The 27,376-nt window shown below is 40.4% G+C and overlaps 1 protein-coding gene across 1 annotated transcript in view; it reads left to right on the top strand.

Annotated features, from left to right (window-relative positions):
- The window catches only part of ATRN (attractin), a gene marked incomplete at both ends in the record, with an annotated part of 171,753 nt that overhangs the window by 82,293 nt on the left and 62,084 nt on the right, over positions 1–27,376 (top strand). The window contains 8 exons of the mRNA XM_079718684.1: positions 1,527–1,747; positions 3,816–3,937; positions 4,851–4,989; positions 6,564–6,754; positions 8,087–8,306; positions 9,520–9,705; positions 10,229–10,462; positions 25,218–25,355. Of these exons, the coding sequence (XP_079574810.1) occupies positions 1,527–1,747; positions 3,816–3,937; positions 4,851–4,989; positions 6,564–6,754; positions 8,087–8,306; positions 9,520–9,705; positions 10,229–10,462; positions 25,218–25,355 (1,451 nt within the window). The remainder of the gene's footprint in view (positions 1–1,526; positions 1,748–3,815; positions 3,938–4,850; positions 4,990–6,563; positions 6,755–8,086; positions 8,307–9,519; positions 9,706–10,228; positions 10,463–25,217; positions 25,356–27,376) is intronic.

Below are 27,376 nucleotides of genomic sequence, written 5' to 3'. Positions count from 1 at the left end.
GCATAAGATTTGGCACATAATAGGCATTTGCTAAATGGCAGCTGTTGGTACCATAATGATAGTTAGCAAATAAATGGATTTTCTATCAAAACATTTTGGAGGTTTTATATAAACTCAGAGAAGTTGACAGTTTACCGTAAGATGTAATTTAACCATGAATCAAAATTGGGAATGGCTTGCCTGAGTTATAATAATGTGCTTATTTTTGTATAATTCCAGTGGAGTATTTGAGCCTATATGTGAGTATCTGTATGAATAGGCCAGGGTTGGAGGGGGGCAGGGCATGACAGGGGAGGTCATGTAGTAAAAAACCATGGTTAGTTTAATTTTTTTTTCAATTTTTTTAAATTGAAGTATAGTTGATTTACAGTGTTGTGTTAATTTCTGCTGTAATGGTTAGTTTAATTTTGTGAAGTAACTTACCTAAAGAGAAACTTTGATTCACATGATTTCCACATTTTGAATGATGGTTCCCTTAATCGAGCATCTGCATTGGGCCAGCTGTGCTTCACTTAGTCGTTGTCCTCGTGGTTTTTGAGGGAGGCAGGAAGAAGAGTGGGCTATGAGGCATTGAGACTGCTGCAGATGCAGCTGTTCTTTTCAGTTCCCTGCTCCAAGCCTCTTTGATGGACTTTTCCTACCCTCACATAGCCGATGTGACCAGATGAATTCAGAATTGCTAAGAACACCAGCTGTACTGAGAGGCCGATGGAACTTATTTGGTTTAAGCAATAAATTGAAGACTAACTGAAACCAGACTATGTAATGTGATACTAAGTAAACCAATATGAAGTTAAAAATTAAACCTGGTGTTCATTTTTGGTTACTGAAATATGTCAGTTTTCAGATATAGTAAAAATACAGCCACAGAATCTTTACGCTTTAGTTATCCTCTGTCGATTTGAGGAAAATTGAGGCACAGTGAGAGTGAATTATTTGATACCTCGTTGTGGGTTAGTACGAAACTTCCTGGTGGATTATAGGATCTCAGAGTTGGAAGAAATCCTTGAAATCATATGTTCCACTAATTAAAATGTGACTTGTACTGTGTACTAAATTTTCATATGCACTTTTATCTCTTTCTTATTGGTCTATGTTTTCATTACACAGTTTTAATTAGAGAGCCTTTATCTATACTTCTTAAATTGTACATACTTATTTTTAATATTTAAAAACATGTAGATGTAGGATTATGTGTATAATTTTAAAATATGCTAGCTTGCCCTGTCACTAAAATATTTTGAAGAATCCTGGTTAAAAGTCACTCACTTATCATGAGAACTTTTTAATATAGTAGCTTTAAAGAGGAGGTAGATTATTGGAACTATTCTGGGTAGTCACAGGCCATTGTGAAAGGTTGGAATTTGGGAGGTAAAGGTATAAGAATGTTTTTTGAGGTCTTGAAAAATAACTCTTTTACAGGACTTTTGATATGTGAGATTCGTCTAAAGATTATAAGAAGTATATCATGCATTTGTTTATGTAAGTTTCCAATGAACTCTTTCTCTCTCTTTTTTTTCTTTTAGCACCATGTATGTATTTGGTGGTTTCAATAGTCTCCTCCTCAGTGACATCCTGGTATTTACTTCAGAACAGTGTGAAGCACACCAGAGTGAAGCTGCTTGTCTAGCAGCAGGACCTGGCATCCGGTGTGTGTGGGACACAGGGTCATCTCAGTGCGTCTCCTGGGAGTTGGCGACTGAAGCACAAGAAGAAAAGTTAAAATCAGAGTGTTTTTCTAAAATAAGTATGTTTTTTTCTCTTCTTAAAACTTAATTAATTTGAGATCTCATTTTATCTGAATTGTGAAGTCACTTATCCAATGTGTACTTTTAATGTTCATTTTATTATCCAAAATTATTCAGTAATAACTTAGGCAAATGCTTTATGGGTGTTTGAAAATTGGATTGTAAACATCTTTATAATGGATAGGAACGTGCCACGTCTGCTGTTTGCTAATGATGAAGACAAAACCTTTTAGCATTGCATAGACTTTGTATACCAACTCCAGAACCTAGTTTCAGCTGTTTTGAGGCACTGCAATCCAGTAGGACTTCTTATATCTGCGCTGTCCCAATATGTTAGCTACCAGCCGTATGTGGCTATCAAACACTTGGAATGAGACTGGTGTGACTGAAGAACTGAATTTTAAATTTTTAATTAATTTAAATTAAAAACTACATGTGGGGACTTCCCCAGCGGTCCCGTGGTTAAGACTCTGCGCTTCCACCGCAGGGGGCACGGGTTCCATCCCTGGTCGGGGAACTAAGATCCCACGTGTCACGCACCGTGGCCAAAATAAATAAATAAATAAAAACTACCATATTGGATTATGCAGTTCTGACATTAAGGATAATATTAAGAGGGCCAATCCAGACAAGCTATGTTGGAGTAGATTGTTCTAGTGGATAGAGGTATTATTCTTTTCTAGCTTCTCTAGTTGGGCACAGCAGTGATAGCCAAGGCAGACAGTTGCTGAGGATGAACAGTGATCCCTCCTTCTAGAACCACCCCTTATATTGTCCAAGCTTTCTTCATCTTACCTACTCAGCTCCTTATTACCCTTTTGCTCTGACGTAATAGCACAGTGCAATACAATGAAGTCATATGTGAGAAAGTCCTTTAAAAGTAAGAAAAATGTCTCTGAAAGATATTGTTTCACTTCAATTAATTTAAACTATGTTGACTGAATTTCTTAACTATTAGGGTTGGTGTAGCAGTTACCGTGAGAGTTATGATAGATAGAGGCAGCTTTTGCTCTCCTGGAATGCTCCAAATTAAGCTGAACATAAATCCTCAGTAAGAGCACCCAGGCAGCTTTACAGGTTCATTGGTGGGCTGGTGAGTGCTGGAGAACTAACATGACCAGAACTTGGTAGGGTTAGTCACTGTCTCCTAAAAGGGATAAAATCAGTGAAATAGTTATTTTTTAGCCACATTTAAAAAGTTCAAATTAAATGTGCAAGTTTATAGGAAATAATATTTAATTACCTTAGGTGGTTCATTATGAACCCATTTGCTATGAACTCATCTCAGATGTCACCTCCCTGGTTCACTCTGCTTTCTCTGTGGGCCCAGTCCATGGTGTGATGACGAGGGCAGGAAGAACAGCCTAAGGAGCAGGTTGTTGAGGTCTTTGTGAGGGTGGGCCCTGCCTTTTTTTGTCCATGGATTCCACCATGTGCCATGTCCATGAATGGTTCAATAGATGAGGCAGCACTGTTGTGCGGCTTCTCTTTCATTGCTGACCTTGACCTGTCTAGGGTCAGTAGGAGAGCAACAGGTCTCTAGTAGCCCAGAATTCCTTGGACTTACATATATGTGTATTGCCTTCTTTGGGGTTCTGTGGTGCTGCCTGCTTCCTGTGCCCAGAGCAGCCTTGCATTTATAGCTGGGAGGAATGGCTTCGTCTCCTACATTTCTTTGTTTGGCCCCTGGGCTGCTCTTGGTGTTCATTCAACTGCTAGTTGATTTCTTTCTTGAAAGGAAAAGTATTCGAAGAACCAGACCTATTTCCCTTATATCTCATCGTTGAATTATTCTATCTTTGTTTTTCACTTTCTGTGTACTTTTGTTAGGAGGGTGGAGTACAAAATGGCTTTTCTTCAGATTGTTTACTTATTTCTAAATACTGTTTTGACCTGCACACACCAATATATTTTCCTGCCAGTTTCACTCCTCATTTTACTTCCCAAGGCTTGTTATTTTATTTTTTTTTGCCTCAGTGTCATATTTTGCTCAACAGCAGTTGTAATGGCCTGTGACATTTCTGAGGAGAAGCTGTCACAGTTGATGAGTTTTTCTTCTCTTCACAGCTCTTAACCATGACAGATGTGACCAGCACACGGATTGTTACAGCTGCACGGCCAACACAAATGACTGCCACTGGTGCCATGACCATTGTGTCCCTATGAACCACAGCTGCACAGAAGGCCAGGTCAGAGGCTGTTTCTAAAGGATTTCAGAGGATAGAAAAATCCTGAGTGGGATTAGATGTAGATTTTAGAGCGTATGGTATAGCCCAGAGTTTATCTTTGAAACCTTCAGTGTAGATTTGAATTTTATTATTGTTCAAGTTTATTTTAGTAAGGGATGCTCTATATGTCCTAATTCCAAAGGTTCTGCTAGCCACGAGGATTGATGTGTGGTGTTTTAGAAGAAGGCAAGATTATTATTCTGAGTACACCCCAGTCCCTATGCATGGCTATGGCTAAGTACTAGATTCTTGGCGTGAAATTTGTAATGGTGTGCTCCCTCTACATATGCAAGGTTTGGGGAGCAATTTAGGACTTGAGAGTGAAAGTGAGTCAGGTGTGTAGCAGCCAAACTGAATTGTGGAAATAATAGACTTTGCAAAATCTCCTTGTCTTATGTTATATCTTGGCTCAGCATAATTTATGCTTACCATTTATGATTTTTTATTTAGGCTATAAGGCAAAAAAAGATATGATGACTCAACTTTTATAATTTTTGACTGTTTATAAGACATTCTTTGTCAGTCTGTAAAGCAGCTCATAAAATTAAAAACTTTTAGAATGTTTGGGAGACATTTAAAAAGCAGCAAGTTCAACATTCCCATTGTACAGATGAGCAAGTTGAAGCATGGTGCTTAAAAGAATGCACTGCTTCCTTGCCAGGTAAAGGCATGTCCTTGAACAGAACATTTCACTATAGTGTTTCCACTGCAGTGCTGCTTCATCTACATCTTATTTATTTATTTATTTATTTATTTATTTATGTATTTGTAGTTTGCTTCCTCAGTTAGACTGTTGTTTTTAGTATACTATTTGTTCTTGCCGTGAGTTCTCTCTGTGGATATAAGAGAAAAGCTTTTGTCCATTGTATTCTAGATCTCCATTTCCAGGTATGATCATTGCCCCAAGGATAACCCCATGTACTACTGTAACAAGAAGACCAGCTGCAGGAGCTGTGCCCTGGACCAGAACTGCCAGTGGGAGCCTCGGAATCAGGAGTGCATCGCCCTGCCTGGTAGGCCTTGCCAGGGGCATCTTGATGTGTGTGGGTCCAAAGACTTCACACACACACCCCCTCAATACTGTGCAGCCTAGATTGAACCCTGCAAAAGGGGCGAACTCATTTTATCCATTCATTCCCCCTCACCACTATTGTGGTTGTTATATTTTAAAGCAGGAATACAGTTCTTGAGTATTTACTTCTACCATCCTTTGAAAGAAAGTGAAGTGTCATCTGCTGCTGTGGAGAATCAAGGACAGCTTGACTCTGTGTCATTGAGCCTGCTCCGTTGTCCCTACCCCACTCTCCATTGTCCCTACCCCACTCTACGGTAACCTGGGAGTAGAAAGCAGCAGTCTCAGCAGCCAGTCTGCTGGGCACTTTATGAAGAGTACTTCTTACCACTGGGATCAGGTTTTCAGCACCTCCTGATAAGAAGGAAAGGAGAGATGTCTCTGTCAGCAGCACCTCCTGGGATGACCCCAGCCCCAGACATCTCAATTTATAGCACTTCTGAGGTTCAGGATGATGAGTTGGGGGCCTGAAGCCAGACAGCCATGGCTGAAACTGTATGATATATTTGCTCAACCAGGAAGCCCAGGAAGGGGACTTCTGTGGCTCTGTGCAACAGAAGTACAGGGTAGCTGGGGTCTACTGCGCCCCTCTTGAAATCCTTTGGAAGTACTTGATTCAGCTTGCTGGAGTGGGCTTCTTGTTCTTTTACCTCATTGCATCTCAAACTTCAGGGCATAGCAAAGTACCTGGGGGTCTTGCTAGAAACCAGATTCTGGCACAAATTTGTGGTGGGGCCCTAGAATCCGCATTTCAGCGAGCAATGACACTGATGCCACACTTTGAGGAGCAAGTCTTTATCTGCTCTGAAATCACCCCTTTCCCATGGCACCTTCCGTTTATCTCACTGGCTGTTGATGAACGTTGTTGAGGGCATCTCCAGGGTACTTTGGTTCTGGTGAAGTTACTTTGCTCGTGCACTGTCTTCCAGGAAGCATGTATAGCTTCTGTGCAGTTCTTTGGGTGGGTACAGGGAGGTCACAGTAGCAGATTACAAACTTACCTGGTGTACTGTAGCACTTCGGTTTATTTCCCAAAAAGGCTCTTTCCACCTCACTTTTGGGATGTTTTGTTTCACTTGATGTGAAAACAGTGCAGCTTGCTCACTCACCAACTCATTTCTGTTCTTGCAGTTTTCCACACCATCTTTCCAATAATGCATATTCATTTTTCTGCTCTTAGGATTTTAGCCTTGTTTCTGATTTTTCTTCAAAAGGAGGTTTATAAGTTTAACAGTGGCATCAAACAAATGTTTTCCTCTAAGACATAGGAGGGTTGACCTCAGAATATGCATCTTGAGATCCAGGAAATATGACTGATAAACATTAAAAAAATTCTAGTGTGTATTCTGTATTTGGTCCTTAGTAATGTGTCTGATGCACTCACCACATCCGAATGAAGTATCTAGAATTCAGCTCACAAAAACCATTTAGGTTTTCAGCAGTTCAAGCTGCTAATATACGTAGTTTTGTGTGATTTGTAAAACTCTTTGTTTTTCTCTCCCCTCTTTAATAAAGAAAATATCTGTGGCATTGGCTGGTATTTGGTTGGAAACTCATGTCTGAAAATTACTACTGCCAAAGAGAATTATGACAATGCAAAATTGTCCTGTAGGAACCACAATGCCTTTTTGGCTTCTCTTACAACCCAGAAGAAGGTGGAATTTGTCCTTAAGCAGCTGCGAATCATGCAGTCATCGCAGAGCATGGTGAGTTAAAATTCTTGGAAATTAAGTTTCTAATATCCATCCTTCTACTGATGGCATGACTACAGCTTACCTGTGATGTGCTTGGCAAGAGGAGGAATGCTAGTAGGTGCAGTGTAATACACTGTGGAACTGCACTGTCAAATTCTCTTCCTTTAATAAATTCTTTCTTATCTTGAAATTTCCAACACCTTATTTTTATTAGTCATATTTCATTAAATTATAAGATATATCAATAACATGTGTATTGAACAGTAACATGTTTACCTATGCACATATCCTGTGACATCAGTAGATGATTTCATATCTGTTTTATCCCTAGGTTCTGTTGGGGTGGGGGAGGGGAATGCCATTACTAATTAGCTGAGCTGAATTAAGCCACCTGAGTCTCTCAGATTTCAGGTATTATTACAGTGTGTAATATGATTTAATGCTAATCATCCTAAGAAATGGACATCCATTTGGTTCTTTCTTAGATCTGACCAACCCAAAAGGAGAGGGCATCTTCTTATCAGGAGTTTCTGAGCACAGAGAGTCCCCGAGTTCTCTTCCTGTCCACCCAGTGCTCTCAGGCAGCTTGTAGTTGATATTCCACAATCACATTTTGTCTTTTTTAGTCCAGAGTCCTAGAACTGTGGTCCTACCCTCAATCAAATAGATACTCACAAGACAACGCTCTTTCAACAACATTGTCTTTGGTATAGAGCTGTTAGGGGGAAATGTCAAGCAGGTAGGAGGAATGGGCAGCACTTCCTTGGGAAGGACATAGGAAGTGTGGTCTGGGTCTTGGCTACATGTGGCATCTGAGACAGACTTTCCCAGGAATTCATTGTCCTATTTTCCCTATAAAATTTGGTGACAGCCAATACCCCCCACCTCCCCACCTGAAGGTGGGAATCTTTAATCATCATTTATCTAAGCCTGAACTAGCCAGAGCTTCCAAAACAGGCTTAGATAATGATAGGCATATAACCAGTATTTCATAAATATCAATACGATGATTTCACGTATAAACAGACATTTAAACCAAGTTGGGGTTGGTCATCCCTTCATAGCATTTGTCATAGCATGTAGAAATTTAGGAACTTGATTATTACTTTGATATTGATGTCTTCTCCGAGCTGTATTTCTGTCCTTTGTAAAATGGCCGTATTAAAGTGCCAGGCATGATATGTAACATAAAAATGATGGTCTGCAGTAATCTACCATGGCTGAATCGGGATAGGGAGGTTTTCCTTTATCTTTTGGATGTATGTAACTTAATGGCTTTTGTCTAGAAGCCAGTTTTGGTCAAGACATTGATTATATTCATAGCTGTGCCTGTTTTGCCTACAGTCCAAGCTCACCTTAACCCCGTGGGTTGGCCTTCGGAAGATCAATGTGTCCTACTGGTGCTGGGAAGATATGTCCCCATTCACAAATAGTTTGCTACAGTGGATGCCATCTGAGCCCAGTGATGCTGGATTCTGTGGAATTTTGTCCGAACCCAGTACTTTGGGCTTAAAGGCTGCAACCTGCATCAACCCACTCAATGGTAGTGTCTGTGAAAGACCTGGTAAGTATATGGGTGAATTATGCGTTACTGGAAGTTTGTTGAAAGAGAAGCTATAGAAGGCATAGTTAAGTATTATGAAATTTTCATGAAAAACCGATGGAGTATTAATTTCAAGCATATGAAGCAGAGTGTAACACAGAACTTTTAAAGCAGAAGGAAGTAGTGTTTGACTCTGAATAGTGTGAGCCATGAACAAAACCAAAAATAACTAACACAAATATTCTGATTAACTGTGAGATTGATTGGTTTGTTGACCACAAAAAGTATTGATAATTTCTCTGAAAGGCAAATTTCTTGGTGTTGGCAGGGAAATGTTATGGAAGAAAGAACAAAAAATCCAAAGAAAAGATCAGAAAAGCAAGCAGATCACTGCAGGGACAATGGACAGAAAGATAGTGTCAGTGGGGAGAAAAATGATGGGAGTAGCTCTGTGTCAGGAAGCAGAAGCAAACCTTCAGCATGATAAAGCTGCAGGAGAGTGCTGAAGGACCGGACACTTGGAGTAGCTTCACAGGCTTGAAGCTCTCTAGGCACATTTAGGCTTCCTAAAGGCAGGCATAGGAGTGGCATTTGCAGCACGCAGACAAGCCCTAGACCAGTGTCCTTCTCCTGCAGAGGGACTCACAAGCAGTAGTTGGAATTCTGTGGCTGCTTTTGGGAGGCTGGACTCCATTGACATCATGTCTTATTTTAGGAAGGTACTGTCATTTGTCTGAGGAATACAGAGGTGTGGAGGAGAATTCATAGCACTGTAGGAGTCACCTTAAAGTATAATATCTAGGGGAACTTTTCAGCCATTTTGGATCCTGAGTGCTTTGGTGAATTTAATGAATGCTGTGGTTCTTTTTCCCCCAGAATATACAAAGATGCAATTTTGCATATTCAGGTGGGTTGTAAAACCCCTGAAGTTCATCCTGGGTCTCCTATATTATAAGGAGCTTTAGAACCTCTGCTCTTATGGAAAGATTAGCTTGTTCCTCATGTCTGTCCTTAATGCTCTTTGAAAAGAAAAACTGTTTTCCCCCCAAGTGTATAAATATACTTGACTAAATAGTGCTTGATGACCTAAGACTTTCTATTTTCTTCTTCATTTAATGTAACCCACTGAATTGATTTCATGACACACTAGTGGGTCACAACCCACATTGAAAAGACTTTGACCTTAGCTGACATAGTGGGAGCTCTAAGTGTCTCTCTTGGGTTTACTTCCCAGCGAACCACAGTGCCAAGCAGTGCCGGACACCGTGTGCCTTGCGGACGGCATGTGGGGAGTGTACCAGCGGCAGCTCCGAGTGCATGTGGTGCAGCAACATGAAGCAGTGCGTGGACTCCAATGCCTACGTGGCCTCCTTCCCTTTTGGCCAGTGTATGGAGTGGTATACCATGAGCAGCTGCCCCCGTGAGTGAAAAGTGAACTCTAGGCAGTATGGGGGACAACTCCTGTGTGTAGGGCAGTGCTGTCAGCCTCTGAAAATTCTAGGGATGAGACCAGACTTGACCTTCTGCTCAGGACTGTCCAGAGACTGCCTGATGTGAAGCCGCATACAGAATCAAGAACAATGACACAAGTAAACAACTGTAGGATAGATCACAGAGTACAGAAATAATTTGCCCAACCTCAGTATCATATTGCTCAATCCATGTAATATCTCGACATCTTAATCTCCTAATTCATAAAGAAATGATTTCCAGGAGATGATCTCTAAACATCCTGGGATTGAGAGAGGAGGGGAGGAGTCTCTATTATATGTTGGACAAGATATTGGGCTCTTTAAAGTATTATTATGTCATTTAAACAATCACAATAGAATAGGAATTTTGACTCACAGAAGTTGAATAGTCTGTTAAAGAAAAAGGTAATTTAAATACAATGAATTTAAGACTAAATGTGATAGTGAATTGTAACTTATGTTTTTTTACAGCTGAAAATTGTTCAGGCTACTGTACCTGTAGTCACTGCTTGGAGCAACCAGGCTGTGGCTGGTGTACTGATCCCAGCAATACTGGCAAAGGGAAATGCACAGAGGGCTCCTATAAAGGACCAGTGAAAATGCCTTCTCAGGCCCCTACAGGAAATTCCTATCCACAGCCCCTTCTCAATTCCAGCATGTGTCTGGAGGACAGCAGATACAACTGGTCTTTCATTCATTGTCCAGGTAAGATGTCTTGTGTATCCAAAATTAAGTGTTTCACTATGTATTTACAAAGAATAAAGCCTTGAAAGCTACATTATTTATATGGATTTCTTTAAGAAAAAAATAACAGATAGTTTAGGAAACTATTTGTTTCATGTGAAAAATATTTTTAATGTCAATTAATGAAAATACTAAGGACTTTAAGTGAGTTGTCTTGCTAACTTTCATTACAAAAGTATTGAAATGAGTTCACTGTAAAAAATTAACTATTACAGATGTAGATAAAATAAAAACTAGAATTCCTCTTCTCATCTCTAGAAGGAAAAACTTTTAACAGTATAATATAGATACCTCTAGATGTATAGTTTTTAAAATAAAAAGTACTATGCTATACACTATGCATATGATATATTGTTCTACAGTTTGCTTTTTACTTAAAATACGTTGTGGCAATTGTTAGGGGAAAAATTAAAAATAAAATCTACTGCCAACCCAGAAATTCCTCTCCACAGATGTAGAAAAGAAAGAAACAGTTTTATAATTGAATAAGCATGTGGCCCACATCGCAGCAATCCACTAATGAGATTGCAAAAACAGAGAGAAATTCTACCCTTTTAAATATCCCAGCATATATAATCCATTATATACATGTTCTCAAAATGAAGATAACTTGTCTTCATGTGAGGATTTGACAGCACTGTTTGCTCTACGTTCTTTCACAGTTCATTCTGAATTTACCTGGTAATTGGGGAGGCCACCTAGGTTAGTTAATTGCCTTTACCCAAAGGAGAAAACAAACTTGTATCTTTAAGGCAAGCAGGTGGTTACAGTTTGGACCCGTTCCCACGGCAAGGGGAGGGGGGGCTGGCTCCCTTGATGTGTACATTTCAAAGAGGTGGCTCTTAAGCCCTTAAGAAAAACATCTCTGCTTTGTAGTGCTGACTTGAGGCTTATTTAGGTTTAAAAAATTTACATACGTATACATATCAAAGGAACAGGAAGGGTTTTTAAATACAGGTTTTCTTACTGAAATGCTCTAAGAAAAGGGAGAAGGAAAACCATCTCTTTCACTTTGACATGAAGAAAAAAGGAAAACTTCTGCGTGCCTGCCTGCCTCCCTCTCTCCCTCCTCCCCTCCCTTTGCCCTCTTCTCTCCTCCCCACTCCTTCCCTCTCTCCTTTCCCTTCTCCTTCTCCTTCCTTCCTATCCTTTCCAGTGGTTGATGCCAGAAGAAACAGACCTTGAGTTGACCTAAAGCTTGATCCTAGACCTGCTATGGTAGCTGTCCTGAGAAACCAACCCTGAAAAATTGACCTTTGATTCAAACTTTCAGTAAATCTCAGGAATGTACTGATGGGCCTCCAGAGCAGTTGGGAGATGCTAGGCAGGTGCAAAGACTCCCAAGAGATGAGTGGATAAGAATTTCTCCAAGAACCTGCCAGACATTGCCCCTGACCACTGGGTTCTTCGTAAGGACTTCTATAAGGGAAAGACCACTGTAAACAAAGATAAAGGGCCACAGGCAGACTGGAAGAACATATCTGCAGGGTATATAACAAATGATTATCATCCAGAGTATGTAAACCTCTACCCTCCAGAAAAATAAAGCTGAATGTCAACCCAACAGAAAAAGTGGGCAAAGTGAAACCGCTAGGTGTCTTTTCCCCGGGGGTTGGGGGGTGGGCGCCATGGCTCTCCAAGGAGCTCCAGTCCTTTATGTCTCAGCACAGAAAGAATTCATCTAGGTGCTAAGTGATAGATAAGAAGGGATGTATTAGAATAGGACACTTGTGCGGCTTACAAGTGAGCAGGCAAGAGGGTGCGACTCCGAGAACTTAGTGGGCTACAGCTTTATAATCCAAAGAAAAATGGGGTGGGGGAAAAGACCACCTTCTTCCTCATTCTTGAGTAGACATCAGGCTTCCATCATAAGCTCCTCCTCCAGGTTGGGCAGGGGAGTTTTCTTGTCCCTACATGGTTAAGCCAGTACTGTCATGACATTATGGAAAAATTATTTTAGGTTTCAGTACAATAAGGGTCTTTCACTTTGAATGTCACCCTTCCATAAATTATTGTTTTTTATGTGTGCAGAGAGCATGTCCTAGGGGTCATTAACTTACTGAGCTCACTGGGCAGGATGTGGGTCTCATGCCACCATTGTTTAATTGTTTGGGGGCATGTCTCATGCTTCTGTGGCATGGTTTTGTTGCTAAGCAGGCCTGCTTAGTTTTGTGGTTAAGCAAACCTGCTTTCTTGAGTGATCATTAACTTACAGGGGTCTCCCATATTTTTTTCTACTTACAATCCCCTAGTGGGATTAACTATTTAATCACCTACTTTCTCTCTTTATTCTGTTCCTATCAAAAGGATATAAAGTCATTCTCAGAAAAGGAAGTAGAGCAGGAAAATGCAAAATAAAATGAGAAACCAGCTTTTTATCTACAGAACTGGATTAAATTCTCTTTGTTCCTTTTTTCCTAAGATTTTGGAGGATCTGCAGTTGCATTTCTAATCTACTAGTGGTTTAATTAATGAAATAGTTAAATCTGTGCTTTTCCACTAATATCAAGAATATATCAGGTAAAATGAAAATACACAGGATATAGGAAAATATTTACAAATTATATGTCTGATAAGAAGCTAATGTCCAGAATACATAAAGAACTCTTTAAACTCAAATAAGCACATGAAGAGATGCTCAACATCATTTAGGAAACTGGAATTCTCATAAATTGTTGGTGGGAATGTAAAATGGCTGTAGCCACTTTGGAAAACAATTTGGCAGTTCCTCAAAAAGTTAAACATAGATCCATCATATAGCCCAGTATATACCCAAGAGAATTGAAAATATATGTCCACACAAAAACTTGTACTGAGGGGCTTCCCTGGTGGTGCAGTGGTTGAGAATCCGCCTGCCAATGCAGGGGACACGGGTTCAAGCCCTGGTCCGGGAAGATCCCACATGCCGCAGAACAGCTAAGCTGGTGCACCACAACTGTTGAGTCTGCGCTTTAGAGCCCACAAGCCACAACTACTAGAGCCTGTGCTCCACAACAAGAGAAGCCACTGCAGTGAGAAGCCTACTCACCACAAGAAAGAGTAGCCCCCACTCGCCACAACTAGAGAAGAGCCTGCGCGCGGCAACAAAGACCCAACGCAGCCAAAAATAAATAAATAAATAAATTTATTAAAAAAAAAAAACTTGTACTGAGTGCTCATAGAAGTATTATTCATAATAGACAAAAGTGGCAACAACCCAGATGTCTGTCAGCCAGCGAGTGGATAAACAAAATGTGGTACATTCATACAATGGAATACTATTTGGCAATAAAAAGGAATATAAAGTACTGATATATTCTACAACATGAGTGAACCTCGAAAATATGCTGTGCAAAAGCAGTCAGATACAAAGGCTATATATTGTATGATATCACTTATACGGAATGTCCAAAAAAGGGCAAATATAGAGAGACAAAAAGTAGATTAGTGGTTGCCTAGGGCCGGGGGCAGAAATGGGGAATAATGGGCACAAAGTTTTCCAAAGTAGCTGTACCATTTTTCATTCTCACTAGCAGTATAGAAAGGTTCAGATTTCTCCACATCCTTATCAATACTTGTGTCTGTCAGTTTGATTGTAGCTGTTCTAGTATATGAGAAATGGTATCTCACTGTGGTTTTGACTTGCATTTCCCTAATGACTAATGAAGTTGAGCATCCTATTGGCCATTTGTATGTGTTTGGAGAACTGTCTATTCAAATTCTTTGCCCAGTTTTAAATTACATTATCTTTTTACTGTTGACGTATAAGAGTTCTTTATGAATCTAGATACAAGTCCCTTATTGGTTATACAGTTTGCAAATATTTTCTCCCATTCCATGGGTTTCTTTTTACTTTCTTTCTTTTTTTTTTTTTTTTTTGTGGTACGCGGGCCTCTCACTGTTGTGGTCTCTCCCGTTGTGGAGCACAGGCTCCGGACACGCAGGCTCAGCGGCCATGGCTCACGGGCCTAGCGGCTCCGCGGCATGTGGGATCTTCCCGGACCGGGGCACAAACCTGTGTCCCCTGCATCGGCAGGCGGACTCTCAACCACTGCGCCACCAGGGAAGCCCTCTTTTTACTTTCTTGATGGTATCTTTTGAAATACAAAAGATTTCATTTATCCCATGTGCTTTCGGTATTGTATCTAAGAAGTCAGTGCCTAACTAACCCAAAAATCACAATTACTCCTGTGTTTTCTCTTTAAGGTTACATAGGTTTATCTCTTTGTATTTAGGTCCATAATTCATTTTGAGTTAATTTTTGTATATGGTGTGAGGTAGGGGTCCAAATTTATCTTTTTGCATGTAGTTAACCAGTTGTCCCTGCACCATTTGTTGAAAATACTATTTTTTTACTATTGAATTTTGGGAGAACATTTGTTGAAAATCAGTTGAATGTAAGAACTTATTTCTGGACTCTCATTTCTATTGCATTGACCTATATGTCTGTCCTTATGCTGGTATCACACTCTTGATTTCTGTAGCTTTGTAGTAAGTTTTGAAATTGGGAAGTCTGAGTCCTCCAACTTTGTTCTTATTTTTCTAGATTGTCATGGCTGTTCTGGGTTCTTTGAATTTCCATATGAATTTTAGGATGAACTTGTCAGTTTCAGTAACATCAACAGAAAGCCAGCTGACATTTGATAGAGATTGCATTGAATCTGTAGACCAACTGGGGGTATATTACCATCTTAACAATATTAAGGCTTTTAGTTTATGAACCTGGAATGTCTTTCATTTCTTTAGTTTTTTATTTTCTTTCAGCAGTGTTTTATAAAGTTTTCAATGTATATGTCTTATGCTTATTTTGTTAAATTTACTATACAAAGTATTTTATTCTTCTTCATGGTATCGTGAATGGAATTATCTTAATTTCATTTTCTGGTTGTCCATTGTTAGTATGTAGAAATACAGTTGATTTTTCTGTTAATCTTGTATCGTGCAACCTTGCTAAACTCATTATTTCTACTAGTTTTTTAGTGGATTAGGGTTTTCTATATACAGGGTTGTGTTGTTTACTAAGAAAGACAGTTTTACTGTCTTTCCTATCTGGATACCTTTTAAAAAAAAATTTTGGGGGGGTGCTAATTGGCCTGGCTAGAAATTCCAGTACAATGTTGAATAAAAGTGGTGAGAGTGGGGCTTCCCTGGTGGAGCAGTGGTTGAGAGTCCGCCTGCCGATGCAGGGGACACGGTTTCGTGCCCCAGTCCGGGAAGATCCCACATGCCGTGGAGCGGCTGGGCCCGTGAGCCATGGCCACTGAGCCTGTGCGTCTGGAGCCTGTGCTCCACAACGGGAGAGGCCACAGCAGTGAGAGGCCCGCGTACAGCAAAAAAAAAAAAAAAAAGTGGTGAGAGTGGACATCATTCTCTTGTTCCTGATCTTAGAGGGAAAGAATTCAGTCTTTTTACATTATGTATGATGTTGGCCTTAGTTTTTTCATACTTGTCCTTTACCAGGTTGAGACATTTTCCTTCTATTCCTAGATTTTTGAGGGCTTTTGTCATGATTGGGTGCTGGATTTTGTCAAATGCATTTTCTGTATCGCAATGATGATGTGGTTTTATTCTTTAGTTTATTAATATTATGTTATACTAATTGATTTAAGGATATTAAACCAGTCATTCATTCGTGGGATAAAGCCCATTTGCTCATGATGCATAATCCTTTTTACTGTGTTGCTGGATTTAGTTTGCTAGTTGGGTATTTTATGTCTATTTTCATGAGAGATATAGGTCTGTTCTATAGTTTTCTTTCTTGTGATGACTGTCTGGCTTTGGTACCAGGGTAGTACTGGCTTCATAGAGTGAGTAGGGAAGTATTCCCTCCTCTTGTATTTACTGAAAGAGTTTGCAAAAGGATTGGTATTAATTCTTCTTTAAGTACTGGTAGAATTCACCAGTGAAGCCATCTGGGCTTGGATTTTTCTTTGTGGGAAGATTTTTTTTTTTTTTTTTTTTTTTTTTTTTGCTTTTTTATAATAAATTTATTGTGGAATACTTTTTTTTTTTTTTTTTTTATCACAAATTTAATCAGTTATATGTATACATATGTTCCCATATCCCCTCCCTTTTGCGTCTCCCTCCCACCCTCCCTATCCCACCCCTCCAGGCGGTCACAAAGCACCGAGCTGATCTCCCTGTGCTATGCGGCTGCTTCCCACTAGCTATCTACCTTACGTTTGGTAGTGTATATATGTCCATGCCGCTCTTTCACTTTGTCACAGCTTACCCTTCCCCCTCCCCATATCCTCAAGTCCATTCTCTAGTAGGTCTGTGTCTTTATTCCTGTCTTACCCCTATGTTCTTCATGACCTTTTTTTTCTTAAATTCCATATATATGTGTCAGCATACAGTATTTGTCTTTCTCTTTCTGACTTACTTCACTCTGTATGACAGACTCTAGGTCCATCCACCTCATTACAAATAGTTCAATTTCATTTCTTTTTATGGCTGAGTAATATTCCATTGTATGTATGTGCCACATCTTCTTTACCCATTCATCCGATGATGGACACTTAGGTTGTTTCCATCTCCGGGCTATTGTAAATAGGGCTGCTATGAACATTTTGGTACATGTCTCTTTTTGAATTATGGTTTTCTCAGGGTATATGCCCAGTAGTGGGATTGCAGGGTCATATGGTAGTTCTATTTGTAGTTTTTTAAGGAACCTCCATACCGTTCTCCATAGTGGCTGTACCAATTCACATTCCCACCAGCAGTGCAAGAGTGTTCCCTTTTTTCCACACCCTCTCCAGCATTTATTGTTTCTAGATTTTTTGATGATGGCCATTCTGACTGGTGTGAGATGATATCTCATTGTAGTTTTGATTTGCATTTCTCTAATTAGTAAAGATGTTGAGCATCCTTTCATGTGTTTGTTGGCAGTCTGTATATCTTCTGTGGAGAAATGTCTATTTAGGTCTTCTGCCCATTTTTGGATTGGGTTGTTTGTTTTTTTGTTATTGAGCTGCATGAGCTGCTTATAAATTTTGGAGATTAATCCTTTGTCAGTTGCTTCATTTGCAAATATTTTCTCCCATTCTGAGGGTTGTCTTTTGGTCTTGTTTATGGTTTCCTTTGCTGTGCAAAAGCTTTTAAGTTTCATTAGGTCCCATGTGTTTATTTTTGTCTTTATTTCCATTTCTCTAGGAGGTGGGTCAAAAAGGATCTTGCTGTGATTTATGTCATAGAGTGTTCTGCCTATGTTGTCCTCTAAGAGTTTGATAGTGTCTGGCCTTACATTTAGGTCTTTAATCCATTTTGAGCTTATTTTTGTGTATGGTGTTAGGGAGTGATCGAATCTCATACTTTTACATGTCCCTGTCCAGTTTTCCCAACACCACTTATTGAAGAGACTGTCCTTTCTCCACTGTACATTCCTGCCTCCTTTATCAAAGATAAGGTGACCATATGTCCGTGGGTTTATCTCTGGGCTTTCTATCCTGTTCCATTGATCTATCTTTCTGTTTCTGTGCCAGTACCATACTGTCTTGATTACTGCAGCTTTGTAGTATAGTCTGAAGTCAGGGAGCCTGATTCCTCCAGCTCCATTTTTCGTTCTCAAGATTGCTTTGGCTATTCGGGGTCTTTTGTGTTTCCATACAAATTGTGAAATTTTTTGTTCTAGTTCTGTGAAAAATGCCAGTGGTATTTTGATAGGGATTGCATTGAATCTGTAGATTGCTTTGGGTAGTAGAGTCATTTTCACAATGTTGATTCTTCCGATCCAAGAACATGGTACATCTCTCCATCTATTTGTATCATCTTTAATTTCTTTCATCAGTGTCTTATAATTTTCTGCATACAGGTCTTTTGTCTCCTTAGGTAGGTTTATTCCTAGATATTTTATTCTTTTTGTTGCAATGGTAAATGGGAGTGTTTCCTTGATTTCACTTTCAGATTTTTCATCATTAGTATATAGGAATGCCAGAGATTTCTGTGCATTAATTTTGTATCCTGCAACTTTACCAAATTCATTGATTAGCTCTAGTAGTTTTCTGGTAGCATCTTTAGGATTCTCTATGTATAGTATCATGTCATCTGCAAACAGTGACAGCTTTACTTCTTCTTTTCCAATTTGGATTCCTTTTATTTGCTTTTCTTCTCTGATTGCTGTGGCTAAAACTTCCAAAACTATGTTGAATAAGAGTGGTGAGAGTGGGCAACCTTGTCTTGTTCCTGATCTTAGTGGAAATGGTTTCAGTTTTTCACCATTGAGGACGATGCTGGCTGTGGGTTTGTCATATATGGCCTTTATTATGTTGAGGAAAGTTCCCTCTATGCCTACTTTCTGCAGGGTTTTTATCATGAATGGGTGTTGAATTTTGTCGAAAGCTTTCTCTGCATCTATTGAGATGATCATATGGTTTTTCTCCTTCAATTTGTTAATATGGTGTATCACGTTGATTGATTTGCGTATATTGAAGAATCCTTGCATTCCTGGGATAAACCCCACTTGATCATGGTGTATGATCCTTTTAATGTGCTGTTGGATTCTGTTTGCTAGTATTTTGTTGAGGATTTTTGCATCTATGTTCATCAGTGATATTGGCCTGTAGTTTTCTTTCTTTGTGACATCCTTGTCTGGTTTTGGTATCAAGGTGATGGTGGCCTCGTAGAATGAGTTTGGGAGTGTTCCTCCCTCTGCTATATTTTGGAAGAGTTTGAGAAGGATAGGCGTTAGCTCTTCTCTAAATGCTTGATAGAATTCGCCTGTGAAGCCATCTGGTCCTGGGCTTTTGTTTGTTGGAAGATTTTTTATCACAGTTTCAATTTCAGTGCTTGTGATTGGTCTGTTCATATGTTCTATTTCTTCCTGATTCAGTCTTGGCAGGTTGTGCATTTCTAAGAATTTGTCCATTTCTTCCAGGTTGTCCATTTTATTGGCATAGAGTTGCTTATAGTAATCTCTCACGATCTTTTGTATTTCTGCAGTGTCAGTTGTTACTTCTCCTTTTTCATTTCTAATTCTATTGATTTGAGTCTTCTCCCTTTTTTTCTTGATGAGTCTGGCTAATGGTTTATCAATTTTGTTTATCTTCTCAAAGAACCAGCTTTTAGTTTTATTGATCTTTGCTATTGTTTCCTTCATTTCTTTTTCATTTATTTCTGATCTGATTTTTATGATTTCTTTCCTTCTGCTAACTTTGGGATGTTTTTGTTCTTCTTTCTCTAATTGCTTTAGGTGCAAGGTTAGGTTGTTTAGTCGAGATATTTCCTGTTTCTTAAGGTGGGATTGTATTGCTATAAACTTCCCTCTTAGAACTGCTTTTGCTGCATCCCATAGGTTTTGGGTCGTCGTGTCTCCACTGTCATTTGTTTCTAGGTATTTTTTTATTTCCTCTTTGATTTCTTCAGTGATCACTTCGTTATTAAGTAATGTATTGTTTAGCCTCCATGTGTTTGTATTTTTTATAGCTCTTTTCCTGTAATTGATATCTAGTCTCATAGCATTGTGGTCGGAAAAGATACTTGATACAATTTCAATTTTCTTAAATTTACCAAGGCTTGATTTGTGACCCAAGATATGATCTATCCTGGAGAATGTTCCATGAGCACTTGAGAAAAATGTGTATTCTGTTGTTTTTGGATGGAATGTCCTATAAATATCAATTAAGTCCATCTTGTTTAATGTATCATTTAAAGCTTGTGTTTCCTTATTTATTTTCATTTTGGATGATCTGTCCATTGGTGAAAGTGGGGTGTTAAAGTCCCCTACTATGATTGTGTTACTGTCGATTTCTCCTTTTATGGCTGTTAGTGTTTGCCTTATGTATTGAGGTGCTCCTATGTTGGGTGCATAAATATTTACAATTGTTATATCTTCTTCTTGGATCGATCCCTTGATCATTATGTAGTGTCCTTCTTTGTCTCTTCTAGTAGTCTTTATTTTAAAGTCTATTTTGTCTGATATGAGAATTGCTACTCCAGCTTTCTTTTGGTTTCCATTTGCATGGAATATCTTTTTCCATCCCCTTACTTTCAGTCTGTATGTGTCTCTAGGTCTGAAGTGGGTCTCTTGTAGACAGCATATATATGGGTCTTGTTTTTGTATCCATTCAGCCAATCTGTGTGTTTTGGTGGGAGCGTGTAGTCCATTTACATTTAAGGTAATTATCGATATGTATGTTCCTATTCCCATTTTCTTAATTGTTTTGGGTTCGTTATTGTAGGTCTTTTCCTTCTGTTGTGTTTCTTGCCTAGAGAAGTTCCTTTAGCATTTGTTGTAAAGCTGGTTTGGTGGTGCTGAACTCTCTCAGCTTTTGCTTGTCTGTAAACGTTTTAATTTCTCCATCAAATCTGAATGAGATCCTTGCTGGGTAGAGTAATCTTGGTTGCAGGTTTCTCTCCTTCATCACTTTAATTATGTCCTGCCACTCCCTTCTGGCTTGTAGAGTTTCTGCTGAGAGATCAGCTGTTATCCTGATGGGGATTCCCTTGTGTGTTATTTGTTGTTTTTCCCTTGCTGCTTTTAATATGATTTCTTTGTGTTTAATTTTTGACAGTTTGATTAATATGTGTCTTGGCGTATTTCTCCTTGGATTTATTCTGTATGGGACTCTCTGTGCTTCTTGGACTTGATTAACTATTTCCTTTCCCATATTAGGGAAGTTTTCAACTATAATCTCTTCAAATATTTTCTCAGTCCCTTTCTTTTTCTCTTCTTCTTCTGGAACCCCTATAATTCGAATGTTGGTGCGTTTAATGTTGTCCCAGAGGTCTCTGATATTGTCCTCTGTTCTTTTCATTCTTTTCTCTTTATTTTGCTCTGCATTAGTTATTTCCACTATTTTATCTTCCACCTCACTTATCCGTTCTTCTGCCTCAGTTATTCTGCTATTGATCCCATCTAGAGTATTTTTCATTTCATTTATTGTGTTTTTAATCGATGCTTGATTCATCTTTAGTTCTACTAGGTCCTTGTTAACTGTTTCTTGCATTTTGTCTATTCTATTTCCAAGATTTTGGATCATCTTTACTATCATTATTCTGAATTCTTTTTCAGATAGACTGCCTATTACCTCTTCATTTGTTAGGTCTGGTGGGTTTTTATCTTGCTCCTTCTCCTGCTGTGTGTTTTTCTGTCTTCTCATTTTGCTTATGTTACTGTGTTTGGGGTCTCCTTTTTGCCGGCTGCAGGTTCGTAGTTCCTGTTGTTTTTGGTGTCTGTCCCCAGTGGCTAAGGTTGGTTTAGTGGGTTGTGTAGGTTTCCTGGTCGAGGGGACTAGTGCCTGTGTTCTGGTGGATGAGGCTGGATCTTGTCTTTCTGGTGGGCAGGTCCACGTCTGGTGGTGTGTTTTGGGGTGTCTGCAGACTTTTTATGATTTTAGGCCACCTCTCTGCTAATGGGTGGCGTTGTGTTCCTGTCTTGCTAGTTGTTTGGCATAGGGTGTCCAGCACTGTAGCTTGCTGGTCGTTGAGTGAAGCTGGGTGCTGGTGTTGAGATGGAGATCTCTGGAAGATTTTCGCCGTTTGATATTATGTGGAGCTGGGAGGTCTCTTGTGGACCAGTGTCCTGAAGTTGGCTCTCCCACCTCAGAGGCACAGTACTGACTCCTGGCTCCTCAATTTGGGATGATTTGTTGTCTATTCATGTATTCCACAGATGCAGGGTACATCAAGTTGATTGTGGAGCTTTAATCCGCTGCTTCTGAGGCTGCTGGGAGAGGTTTCCCTTTCTCTTCTTTGTTCTCACAGCTCCCGGGTCTCAGCTTTGGATTTGGCCCCGCCTCTGCGTGTAGGTCGCCGGAGGGCGTCTGTTCTTCGCTCAGACAGGAAAGGGTTAAAGGAGCAGCCTCTTCGGGAACTCTGGCTCACTCAGGCCGGGCGGGAGGGAGGGGCACGGAGTGCGGGGCGAGCCTGCAGCGGCAGAGGTCGGCGTGACGTTGCACCAGCCCGAGGCGCGCCGTGCGTTCTCCCAGGGAAGCCGCCCCTGGATCCCGGGACCCCGGCAGTGGCGGGCTGCTCAGGCTCCCGGAAGGGCGGTGTGGACAGTGACCTGCGCTCGCACACGGGCTTCTTGGCGGCGGCAGCAGCAGCCCCAGCGTCCCACGCCCGTCACTGGGCTCCGCGCTTTCAGTCGCGACTCGCGCCCGTCTGTGGAGCCCCTTTAAGCAGCGCTCTTAATCCCCTCTCCTCGCGCAGCAGGAAACCAAGAGGGAAGAACAAGTCTCTTGCCTCTTCGGCAGCTCCAGAGTTTTCCCGGACTCCCTCCCGGCTAGCTGTGGCACATTAGCCCCCTTCAGGCTGAGTTCTCGCCGCCAGCCCCAGTCCTCTCCCTGCGCTCTGACCGAAGCCCGAGCCTCAGCTTCCAGCGCCGCCCGCCCCGGCGGGCGAGCAGACAAGCCTCTCGGGCTGGTGAGTGCCGCTCGGCACCGATCCTCTGTGCGGGAATCTCTCCGCTTTGCCCTACCCAGGTATGTGGGGAGTTTCTTGCCTTTTGGGAGGTCTGGGGTCTTCTGCCAGCGTTCAGTAGGTGTTCTGTAGGAGTTGTTCCACGTGTAGCTGTATTTCTGGTGTATCCGTGAGGAGGAAGGTGATCTCCGAGTCTTACTCTTCCGCCATCTTACCCGGAAGTCTTTGTGGGAAGATTTTTGATTATTCATTCAATCTCTTAGTATAGGTAAGTAAAGTATAATACAGGCAGCTTTTCTGTTTCTGCTTGAGTCAGTTTAGGTAACCTATATTTTATAGGAATTTTTCTATTTCATCTCAGTGATCAAATTTGTTGGCATACAGCTGTTCCTGTTATTTTCTGGCAAGTAGCTTTTTGGCTATATGTGTTCTTCTGTTTAATCTATTGAAGGGTTTTTGTTTTGCGTCTGATTTTGTTTTATCCTTTTCATTTTGCAAGGTCTCTAAATATTGTGAGGGTTTGTTCCAGAGCTTGCTTTCTTATTTTATGAATGCAATGATCTCTGAAGCCTCCTTGAATTTGCTAAAATTAGTATTTTTCATTCTCTTAAGTTTCTTGCATTAATCCTTCCTTCAGAGTTAGTCGTTCCATGTGTTTATCTAGGTGGTGCTTTTAGGTTGATGATTTTCTCATGCTAGTGATTCCTCAAGGTTGATTTGTATTTATAGCTGAATGTCTAGGCTTATGAGTACTGGGTGAACTGAGGTGTCGTGAAGGTGTGGTGTGATGTCCTAAGGGAGAGGCTGGCTAGCTAGTACCAGGGCTCTCCAGCTCTGGTCTGCTCTGGCTGTTGTTGAATGGTCTGCATTTCTTCCACAGTGGAGGAAGGAAGGAGCAACAGACCAGGTGTGTGGATGCATTTGGCATGTTCATGGTTGTGCCACGTGCCTCCCCACTTGGGGTGTTCTGGCTAGAAACTCAGTGCTTCAGAGGTATCTCTCGGTACTTCTCATAGCACCTTTTCCTCTTATCCCAAACCCTTGTTTTTACATTTCTTCTATAATTTCAGTGAGATCTTGAAGGGGAAGAGAGAGAGAAGCATTTGTTCAATCTTTTTATCTTGAACCAGAATACAGATATTTTGGTAAATGATTTTAGGTATTACATTTTTTTGGTGTTGTGCTTTGCCCTTTTGCTACGTGCACAGTTGATCATCTTCACAGGAAAAACATGTATAGTCCCCAGATCTTAAGCAATTTTGGTGGAATATTTGATGTAGTCATTTTTAAGTTCTTCAGTTGCAGTCTATTTAAAACAACTCAAACACCTACAGGGATGGGGTAGAAAGCAGGTGGGTAAACAGAACAGGTGCAAGGCCATGGAAAGTTATCAAGGTAGAGACTGTATGACATTGATCAACCAAGACAGATCTGTAAAAGAGCAGATCTTAAATGTTTCACCACAAAAAAGAAATGGTAATTATGTGACATGATGCAGGTGTTAGCTATAGCTATGGTGGTCATCATTTTGCAGTAAGTGTATCAAATCAACGCATTGTATACTTTAAATGTGCACTTGAGATTTACACAATGTTATATGTCAGTTATGTCTCAGTAGAGCTAAGGAGAAAAAAAGACAGGTCTGCTTACAGGTTGTGCACTACGTGAGTGGTCCCACCTGAAGTATGCAGTGTACAGCTGTCCTGAGCAGCCCTGAGAGGTCCAGGCCTCATATGCCTTTCTAGTTGTAAACTCCTGTATGCATCAGGAATCAGTAATTCCACTTATAGAAATGTTTACATATAAACATGGTTATTTTTCTAAAAATGAAAAATTGAAAGCAAACTAAATATCAAAATGTAATGGTTAAGTGACTGGCTTCATAGAAATCATTCTGCCATTTAAAGTTTTGTGCATGATAGGTAAAATAATGTGGTAAAATAATTGTGATCTACATTTAAAAAAATCAAAATTGAATATTAATGTGAACACAACTGTGTAAAACTGTATAGAAAAAAATACTGGAAGGAAAGATCCAAATGTGGACAGTGATCTCTGTGTGGTGAAATTGTATATGATTTTGTTTCCCTTTCCTTGTATTTTTCAAATTTACTATCATGAGCATATATTATTTTTACAATGAATAACAACAAAAACTTTTTTTTAAATGGCTCTGGACTTTCACCTTGCTTGGTATATTTCTGATTTTCCTGAATTAGCTCTTTTTTGATGTTTTGATCCTATTTCTCAAACTAGTTTTTAGTAGTTTTGATGATTATTTAGAAGCAATAAGGAACTTAGCTAGTTGCAAATAAATCTCGTGGAATGTACTCCACCCAGCTGTACCATAGGAAAAGCCCCTTAAAATTCTTTCTTTCAGCTTGCCAGTGCAATGGCCACAGCAAATGCATTAATCAGAGTATCTGTGAGAAGTGTGAGAACCTGACCACGGGCAAGCATTGTGAGACCTGCATATCTGGCTTCTATGGTGATCCGACCAATGGGGGAAAATGTCAACGTAAGTCAAATTTTTCAGGGTTACTGATTGCAAACCAGGTGGCACATAATGCGTCTGTTTGACTTGTATATCTTGGAGGAAAAAAGCCACTTGGTTTCAGATATTGCATTTCTTAAGTTATACTTGTCAGAAGCTCAGCTGAGCTGGGGGAATGAGAGCAGAGCTGCCTGGTGTCAGAGTAGCCCTTAAAGCAACTAGTCAAAAATGAAGGACTTCCCTGGTGGTCCAGTGGTTAAGACTGCACACTCAATGCAGGGGGCCCGGGTTCGATCCTTGGTTAGGGAACTAGATCCCACATGCCGCAACTATGAGCCTGCATGCCACAACTAAAGATCCCCTGTGCGGCAACGAAGATCCTGCATGCCACAACTAAGACCCGGTGCAGCCAAATAGATAAATATTAAAAAGAAAAAAATGAGGGAGTTAAGCCTTTATTCACTTACTGTGATGGTATAAGCAAGAGGCTTAAACTGGAGAAAGCACTGACTCCTCTTGTTCCACTTTCCCTCCTGGAATGGTGCACTGGTTGAGTGTCAAGTGGATCAGCCTAGGCTTGGGGGTCAACTCATTGTTAAGGGAGACCTGAACAAAAAGGCCCAGCAAAAAGCCTTTTATGGACCCTGGGGTTGGGAGGGAGGGTGAAGGGGAAGGACTAAGAGTGGAAAAGTACCTGGGACTGAGAGTGGGTAAAGCCTCTTTGAGGTTCCCCTCTTCCTCCATATGGAAGCTCAGTAGAGGTGACTGAAGAAGACCTCTGCCCAAGGCCTCAGATAAAGAGACCTAGGAATGAAGGTGCCTGAGCTAGGAATGCAAATATGTGAAAGAGAGTGGCCGGCCAGGTGACCTGAGACCTTGACTCAGCCCCCCTCAGAGACTTCCACCCAGGCTGGTGTGGGGAGGGCAGCTTTCCTGGTACGGCCCACCAGGGAAAGCCTTTGTCATTGTCTATGGTTCGGCCTCAAAAATCACATGTAGGTTTTTAACCAGGAGCTGGACTCTTCAGTACTTCTACTATTTTTAAAGATTTAAGTAGTCCCATGTTTCCCCATACATGTCAAATAAATTCCTGTAAGCAGTAGGACACTTTATTGTTAGTACACAAATTATATTTTTTAAAATGACAAGTGATACCAATAAACTACTTTTTGGTTTGTTCTAGTTTATAGTGGAAGACCCATCAGGTCTGAGTAGGAAAATAAATAAGAAAGGAAAATCTCTACCTACTCGCCACATCCCACCTCCAAACTCCTTAGCGTGGTTCTTGAGAATCTGACCCCAGAGCATCCAGAAGAGAGTTAGTGTCCTAGTGGAACCTCTCTGGGGTTTAGTTTCTTCATCTGTAAAACGGGGATAGTAGGGTGGTTGTTGAAATGAAAGCAGTCAGCAGGACATACCAGGTAGATGTGAGCAATTATTATTACTCTTCTGATGTCCTTTCTCACCACTCTTAAGTAAAATTTCTTGCTCAGATTAAAAGGTATTAAGTAAAACTGTTTTTTCACTCTTTGTGAATAGATTTCATCCATTAGACAGAAATCAGAGTACCTGACATTATTGAGTGGTGAGTATATACAAGGCATTGTGCTGGTAGCTACCTGAGACAGTGCTGCTTTTATTATCCCCAGGATCAAGTAGCCTGCCCAAGGTCTCACTGAGATTTGGCCATGCTGAGAACCATATCCAGGATGTGTGACTTTAGCTGTTGGGCCTGGTTGTGCCACTGTGAGGGTACCATCATCCCCATATCTTCAGCTCTTATCTTAGAAAAATTACATTCTCCTCTGTGGCATCTGTGGGGTCCGAGTACAGTTGTTCAGAACTCAGAGCTAGCTTTATTTTTCAGAGTTGCAATCCATAATAGAAAGCATGATTTAAAAATACTGTGAGTGACACCAAGTCTTTAATGTTTTCTTCTTAGAATTGTATAGTCCTTAAGCTATGGATAACAGCGATGATTTTTTGAATGCTTAATGTGTTATCTCATTTAATCCTCCCCAAAACCCTACAGGATAGGCACTATT

The sequence above is a fragment of the Hyperoodon ampullatus genome (assembly GCF_949752795.1).
Source record: "Hyperoodon ampullatus genome assembly, chromosome: 14".
Classification (NCBI taxonomy): Eukaryota; Metazoa; Chordata; class Mammalia; order Artiodactyla; family Ziphiidae; genus Hyperoodon; species Hyperoodon ampullatus.
Note: the sequence above shows the minus strand (reverse complement) of the source record. Positions and strands in the feature narration are given on the sequence as shown.